This window comes from Dama dama, chromosome 3 (genome assembly GCF_033118175.1).
Source record: "Dama dama isolate Ldn47 chromosome 3, ASM3311817v1, whole genome shotgun sequence".
Taxonomy (NCBI): Eukaryota; Metazoa; Chordata; class Mammalia; order Artiodactyla; family Cervidae; genus Dama; species Dama dama.
The window spans coordinates 22,820,382-22,828,560 of record NC_083683.1 but is presented as its reverse complement, the minus strand read 5'-3'; the positions used below and the strand labels follow the sequence as shown (position 1 = coordinate 22,828,560).

General features: G+C 39.6%; 1 protein-coding gene across 1 annotated transcript in view; it reads right to left on the bottom strand.

The window, feature by feature from the left end:
* Positions 1 to 520: 520 nt before the first annotated feature.
* Positions 521 to 8,179, bottom strand: part of GLIPR1L2 (GLIPR1 like 2) — a gene marked incomplete at its 3' end in the record, with an annotated part of 34,789 nt that continues 27,130 nt past the window's right edge. The window contains exons 5-6 of the mRNA XM_061133021.1: positions 902 to 928; positions 521 to 819 (exon numbers count right to left, since the gene is read on the bottom strand). Of these exons, the coding sequence (XP_060989004.1) occupies positions 521 to 819; positions 902 to 928 (326 nt within the window). The remainder of the gene's footprint in view (positions 820 to 901; positions 929 to 8,179) is intronic.

Below are 8,179 nucleotides of genomic sequence, written 5' to 3'. Positions count from 1 at the left end.
AGTGATAAAAACAAAATCAAAAGTTATCAAATGGTTGTCCTGAACTTGGAATGGTCCTAAACACATTACATGTATAATCTTGTTTAATACTTGAGAAATTTTTTGACCCATTTAAAAAATACTTAAAATACAGAGACAGAAACATATTTAGAAAGTAGAAATTTCATCTTTTATCAGAATAATATAGTGAAGGCTTAAGATTAATTAGACTGGTCAAATTTTTGTTTAGCATTTCTGTCATCATGTCTTTATTTGTTCTTAGTGTGCAAGAACTTGGTTTATAGTGCTTATTACAAAATACATGTTTTTTTTGTTTTTCAAATTTAAGTTTTTTCAATAAATATGGGAAAGAGAAGGGAACAAAAGGTATTACAGTAGTGGTTTGTGCATATTATTTTTTGTTAAAGCTCAGTGGGTTTTTTCCCCAGTGCTTTTTATTTTTTGTCTTTTTTTATATTACATTTTTATCCTATGAGAGTGGTAAGTCTTATCCCTGCTCTTTTTCCTCCTCCTCCTCCTCTTCCTCTTCTTCCCTCTCCTCTCCGCCCCCCTCCTCCTCCTCCTCCTCTTCCTCCTCTTCCTGCTCCTCCTCCTCCACCTCCTTCTCTTTCTTTTCCCCCTCTTTTGCTGACCTAGTTTCCACAGGGGTAAAAACCATCTCTTCTTCCACTAATATATTTGGAAAATAAGACTGTATTATCAAGACAATTGTGGCACTGAGTGAAAAACACAGCACTCTCACTAATAAAACCAATAAGCACAGTGGATCACACACAATTGGCCGGGGTACTTCCCATCTTGGATACCAATATCGGTAATCTGTAAATAAAGAAGTAATTGAAAGCTGGATTTCACATGAAGTAGTTAAATCGTTCAAGAAATAAAGGACAACAATACATACATATGGCTTGGTCACGATCTGCATTGCCTAGAAAGAAAAAGAAAGTTCACAAATAATTATATAAAATTTCTTCTTTTTCTAGAATATACGATACTTTCCCCAACAATAATAATGTTATTCTTCTAGTTTTCACACCTTCATCTTTAATGTCCCCCCTTCAACCAGTAGCCAATTGTAAGGTACAACATATTTCTTTCAGTAGATTTTCCTGGTCTGCTAGAGAAAGCATGGAAGTATAGGAAGAAGAGGTATGGATTCCAGTGCTTATTCTGTTTCTTAATCATGCTGTTAACTTATATAAACACCTTCACTTCTGCTTTCCAAAGATTGTTGCCGCTTCAACATTCTAGAATTCCATTGCATCCTTTTTAAAAAATGAAGTACAGTTAATTTAATATTGTATTAGCTTATTTTTAATCTCTCTTCTCCCCACACCCCAAGATCATTCAAAATTAGTCCTCTGAATCTATTCATTTTCCTCATTTAATTTTTATTTTCAGAAGCTTTTGGCTGCTCTTCATCTCATAGATGGCAAGGTTAGCTACAGAGCCCGGTACTCCTTGTTTTTGCTATCTAGACCAATGCTATCACAATATGTTTCAGGAAATAAATTTCTATTCCTTTGCTCATTTGGGCAGAGAAGTTCAAACAATCACTCCCAGATTCCACTAGGAAGGAGACTGGAAGGATAAATGCAGTTTCACCCATAGATACCTTAGTGTCAACCAGGGCTTTGTCTTGCAATGATGCAAATCTTAGAGGAAAATTTAGAAATCACTCCTCAGGCACCTTGGAGATGAACTGAAGCTATCTGTTGGATTTCTGAAGCTATGCTAGCCTTCTGTTTTGGTATTATTTATTACTTCATATTTTATGAAATAATTTCTATTTTAGAAAATCTTTCACTGGGACTTGCCTCGCAGTCCAGTGGTTAAGACTCCGAGCTTTACACTGCAGGTTCGATCCCTGGTAGGGTAGCATGTAAGATGTCACATGCTATACAGTGTGGCCAAAACACACAAAAATCTTTTACAGTACAGTCAGTCTGTATTTTCTCTACTTCCCTTTGTTGGAAAGTGAAAGTCAAAGCCACTCGGTCGTATTTTGTCACTCTTTGTGACTCCATGGACTATATACAGTCCATGGGATTCTCTAGGCCAGAATACTGGGGTGGGTAGCCTTTCCCTTTCCCAGGGGATCTTCCCAACCCAGGGATCCAGCCCAGGTCTTCCGCATTGCAGACAGATTCTTTACCAGCTGAGCCACAGAGGAAGCCCAAGAATACTGGAGTGGGTAGCCTATCCCTTCTCCATGGGATCTTCCTGACCCAGGAGTTGAACCAGGGTTTCCTGCATTGCAGGCGGATTCCTTACTAACTGAGCTATGAGGGAAGCCCTTTGGTGTATGTGTATTTATTTATTGCTTATTTTGAGCAATGATGCAATCAGTACATTTCTTTGTATCTTTAGTTCTCATCACTAATTTTCATTGATTACATTCTTCTTTTACTTTTGTACTTGATTTAAATACATTTAAATTTACTAACATCGCTATTGTTTGATTTACCTTCTGTAAATAATATGCTTTGATCCCTGGCTATAAAAGATGATGAAATTAAGCGTGTTTTTCCCCTACTTCTCTCTTCTCTCCCCAAGTTTTATGAATTATATTATTTGTATATCACCAGATTTTATTACCCATACAGTTTGTTTTATAATCATAACCTTCAGGTTTGTTTTAATCTTTGTCTATCAATTAAGATTCAGTGCTTGAGGATAGTTCTTTCAGTGCAGTGTTTTGCTTTATCATTTATCTTTTTTGGTGAAAGCCATTCTCTAGTAGTTTATTGAAGTGCTTATGAGAACTATATACCACAAGTTACTGCATGTTTCCACAGTATATGTCTATTTGCTTATACATGAAAGTTTGGGCTCTATACAAATTCTTGGTTGACACTTGTATTAAGGACATCACTCCACTGACCCTTAGGTTTTACTGTTATTGTAGAGAAGTTTGAGGCTGGTCTGGATTTTTCTCCTCTCTGCAGGATTGTCAGTTGCCAGTATGGCATTACTATCACATAAGTATATCAGCCATGTCTGACTCCTTGCAACCCATGGACTGCAGCCCACCAGGCTTCCCTGTCCATGGGATTTTCCCAGCAGGAATACTGGAGTGGGTTGCCATTTCCTCCTCCAGGGGATCTTCCCGACCGCATCTCCTGCACTGCTGGCAGATTCTTTGCTGCTAAGCCACTGGGAAAGCCCAAAAGCTTCAGGTTTGAGTTTGTGAAAGACAAGACTGCTAGTGAAATTTGGACTATTTGAAAGAAGTAGAGATCATTATTCTTCAGAAGTAGCTGCTGGCCAGAGACCTAAATGGATTTGAGATTCACAGTTACCTCTTCGGTAGAATGGGAAATTAATGCTTTGCTGCTGAATACCGAGACAGTTTGTGGGAGCTTTCTCAAAGATTCTTAAAAATTGCAGCAATTTTCTGGTAAGCTTTTGAGAATCACCTATTTTGGTGCCCCAGGCTAAGAGGTCTTCAGAGTCTGCTTCCCTGACATTTTAGCTATTTTCCTCTGCTTTTTCATGGCACCTTCTTTGATCTTCACTACCTGAGAGTTTACGGCATATTTCTCACTCTGAACACTGTACTGTCAGAATACTTAGGGTGGCTAATTTTTCTCTTTTCTTCAAAAAAGAGTTTGACTGTTAAACTCTTTAATAAATGATTTTACATTTTTGCTTAGATGCTTAAAGGATTCTTTTTTTCTTCTTACTTATTATGCAATGTCCAAATGGTGACTACTTTCTGTCACTTTTTCTGGCACGTAGTATATACCTTTTTTCTTTACAAGGTTTTTATTTTATTTAAAATTGAAGTATAAGTGACATAAATCACTTGTTACAACACACATGATTTGACATTTGTATATTTTGTGACATGATCACCACAATAAGTCCAGTTTACATTCATTAGTATACATAGTTACAAAATCTTTTTTTCTTGAGAACTTTTAACATATACTCTCTTGCTGCTGCTGCTGCTGCTCTCACTTCAGTAGTGTCCAACTCTGTGCGACCCCATAGACGGCAGCCCACCAGGCTCCCCCATCTCTGGGATTCTCCAGGCAAGAACACTGGAGTGGGTTGCCATTTCCTTCTCCAATGCATGAAAGTGAAAAGTGAAAGTGAAGTCGCTCAGTCATGTCTGACTCTTAGCGACCCCATGGACTGCAGCCCACCAGGCTCCTCCGTCCATGGGATTTTCCAGGCAAGAGGACTGGAGTGGGGTGCCATTGCCTTCTCCGATATACTCTCTTAGCTACTTTCAAATATATAATACAGTATTATAAACTATAGTCACATGATGTTCATTATTATATCCTTTTGACTTATTTATAACTGGAGGTGGAAGTTTTTACTTTTGACTCCCTTCATCCATTTCATTCACTTGCCTCTGGCAACCACTAATCTATTCAAATCTGCAAGCTTGGTTTTTTTGTTTGTTTTTAATTCCACATACAAGTGAGTTCATATGGTATTTGTCTTTCTCTTATATCACTTAGTGTAATGCCCTCAGAGTCCATTCATATTGTCACAAGTGGCAAGTTCTCCTTCTTTTTCATGGGTAAATAATACTGCATTGTGCATATATATCGCATTTTCTTTACCCATTTATCCACTAATGGACACTAAGGTTATTTCCATGTCTTGACCAGTATAAATAATGCTGCAGTAAACATGGCAGTGTATATATCTTTTCAAATTGGTGTTTTCATTTTCTTTGGATAAATGCCTACAAGTGGAATTGCTGGATCATGTGGTAGTTACAAGGCTTCCCAGGTGGTGCAGTGGTAAAGAATCTGCCTGTCAATACAGGACATGCGTGAGAAGTGGGTTCGATCCCTGGGTTGGGAAAAGCCTCTGGAGTAGGAAATGGTAACCCACTCTACTATTCTTGCCTAGAAAATTGCATGGACAGGGGAGACTGGCAGGCTACAGTTCATGGGGTCACAAAGAGTCAGACATGACTGAGTGTGCATGTGTACATACACACACACACACACACACACACACACACATTAGTTGTATTTTTAATTTTGGGTGAACTTCCATATTATTTTCCATAGTGGCTATCCCAATTTACATTCTATAGTATGCACATTCAAGAATTTCTATTTCTGAAGTTTTTAGTTATTTCTTTAAATATCTATATCTCAGTTTTTAAATAAATCTGGATTTTGGTTTATTTAAATATCTATGTATCGATCTAGCCCCAGTTTTTAAACAAATCTGGATTTTGATTTATTTGGTGCTTCCTTGTGGCTGGGTTAGGTTATGCATCTTTGGTAGGAATACCATACACAAGTGATGACATGCTCTCCTCATTGCATTCTCTTAGGTGGTGCAGGGTTTTGTTTTTGATACTTCCTGTTGCCAGTGATATTCACTTTGATCATTTTGTTAGGTTGTGTCTGCCAGGCTCCTCCATTGTGGAGTTAGTCTTTACCCCTAACGAAGTACCTCTATGAGGAGTTACTTCCGAACTATGCAAATAAACTGTTTCTCATACAACTTTTAATTTATTCACTTATTAATTTATATCAGTATGAATTATAGCATCCTGTTTTATCCAGTGAGTTATAACTGACTACTATTATCATTATTTTGGTGCTGAAACTGTCCAGGTTTGACCAGTAAAAGCCCTTTAAGATGGCTTCTGTGTCCTTTATGTTACATGTCTCCACCATCCGTTGAGCACTTCCTTGCTTTCAGGTAGAAAAAGATGTTTTGGGTTTATTTCATGTTTCTCCTGCCCCAGCCCTGGAATCTGACCTTTCTCCAGAGAGTCCTGGCTCCCTTTAGTGCTGACAGGAATTTAGAAACCAAGGTCTGAGTACAATTGTGCTCACTGCATCGCTCAGTCATGTCCGACTCTTTGCAACCCCATAGACTGTAGCCCATCAGACTCTTCCGTCCATGGAATTCTTCAGGCCAGAATACTGGAGTGGGTTGCCATGCCCTAGGGGATCTTCCTCACCCAGGGATAAAACTCGCTTCTCTTACATCTCCTGCACTGGCAGGCAAGTTCCTTACCACTAGCGCCACCTGGGAAGCCCCCGTTGCTTTGGGGCTGAGAGGACGCTGTTCCAAGTCTGTCTCAGAGCTAGGGAATAAATGTATATTGATACATACATATATAAATATTTACATTTATGTTTATTTATATTTATTGAAACTCTTAAGTTCCAGTAACTCTAATTCCAAATCATCACCAAAAGATTTGAGCTTGTTTTCCTCCTTTACATATTCATATGCCATCCTCTGACAGTGAGAAAATCAGCTCCATTATCCTTAATCTATCTGCTTATTTATCTATCCTCCAGTATGCTTCTGGGCTTCCCTGATAGCTCAGATGGTAAAGAATCCGAGTGCAATACAGGAGACCTGGGTTTGATTCCAGGGTTGGGAAGATCCCCTGGAGAAGAGAACGGCTACCCACTCCAGTATTCTGGCCTGGAGCATTCCATGGACAGAGGAGTCTGGCAGGCTACAGTCCATATGGGGTCGCAAAGAGTTAGAGTTAGATAGAGACTTTCACTTTCAGTTTCCAATAAGCTTCTAATCTCCCATCACTGCTTCTGCTCCCTCTTCTTGCTTGGCCTCTGATACTCCACATCGGGGCAGTACAGTTGCCAGATTCAGCAAATAAAAATATAGGATGCCTATTTATATTCAAATTTCAGAAAACAACAGACATGTTTTAGTACAAGTATAGCCCATGTAATACTTGGGATAGATTTATACTAAAAATACTTTTGTTTTTCTGAAATTCAAATTTAACTGGATGCCTAGCATTTCAAATTTTTTAAATTGAAGTGCAGTTGATTTTAAAAGTTGTGCCAATCTCTGTGGTACAGCAAAGTGTCTCAGTTAAACACATATATAAATTATTTTTTATATTCTTTTCCATTATGGTTTATCACAGGATATTCAACATAGTTTCCTGTGCTATACATTGGGACCTTGTTGTTTATTTATTTTAAATGTATAGCTTCCATCTGCCAACCTCAAACACCCAGTCCATCTCTCTCCCTCCTCCTCTGGATGCCCAGCATTTAATCTGGCAAGTGACAGGCTGATCCTCTACTTGGATCCCTCTCCCACCCTGCTCAGACTCTGAAAGTTAGCTTTGGGCTTCTCCAACATATGGATTCCTTTCTCACCCCCCTAGGGCTCTGACCCCTCCCATGCCAAGCCACCTCCCCCAACATTAAAAGCTTCCTCACCTAGTTTGGACTCTGATACCTAGTGTGAGGAGACTGCCCTCAAATGCAGAGGCCCCCTTAGCTGCTTCCTTTTTAACACCTCTCTTCAGGTCAGCCCTAGACGTGAATCTTCCCCCCTTTCTGCCTGGGCTCCCGCACAGGTCCAGACCAGACCTCCAGGGATGCCTTCCCCACCTGGTCAGACTGATTCACACACACACAGGCGTCTCCCTCCCACCCCGGGTGGTCCTATCCCCACAGTGCCTGGTCTGTGACGCTGCGTAGCAAGCCACACCTCCATGGACAAGCCATGACTCTGGTCTGGGGTCCAGACCCTAGGTCTGGTCTGGGACTCTGATCTGGGGTCCCGGGCCTGATCTCAAGCAGGCGCGCTCCCCTCACCCTGTGAGGGCGCTAGCTTTCCACACCCCACTTAGGCTCTCTCCTCACGCCCACCGCATCATGTACGAATTCCTGGTCTTCTTGCTTAGGTGCAACATGTTTCCCTCTGTGTGGATGTCTACCTCTTTCTGACCTACCCAACGGTTTTAGGTCTGGATATTCCCAGGAAGAGAAAGAAAAAGGGAAGAGGAAGAGCAAGGTTTTGCATCTTGATTCAAATGAAGCAAGGGAAGAAATGTTACAGTGGATCACTCCAGCAGTGGCATTATAATGAAATTGATCACTAGTTTCTTTAACACAAAAGCATAATATGCCCCTGTCTGAATTTACTCCCTACCACATTCCTGTATGCATCTTGGGTTATATGCTCTCATATTTATAAAAATGAAAAGAAAAATTTATTAATAAAACATTTTCTAGTTTTATCTTCTGAATATTTTTGGGGAAAAACAAAAGTAAAAGGTTATTATATTAACCATTTGCTATTTTACTTCTTTTTTCTTATAAATGTTTTAGAATATCCTATTCTTTACAGCAGTCATTCTCAAACAGGCTGCTATTTCAGGAATTAGATGCAAAGCTTTTCTTCACAGTAAAAC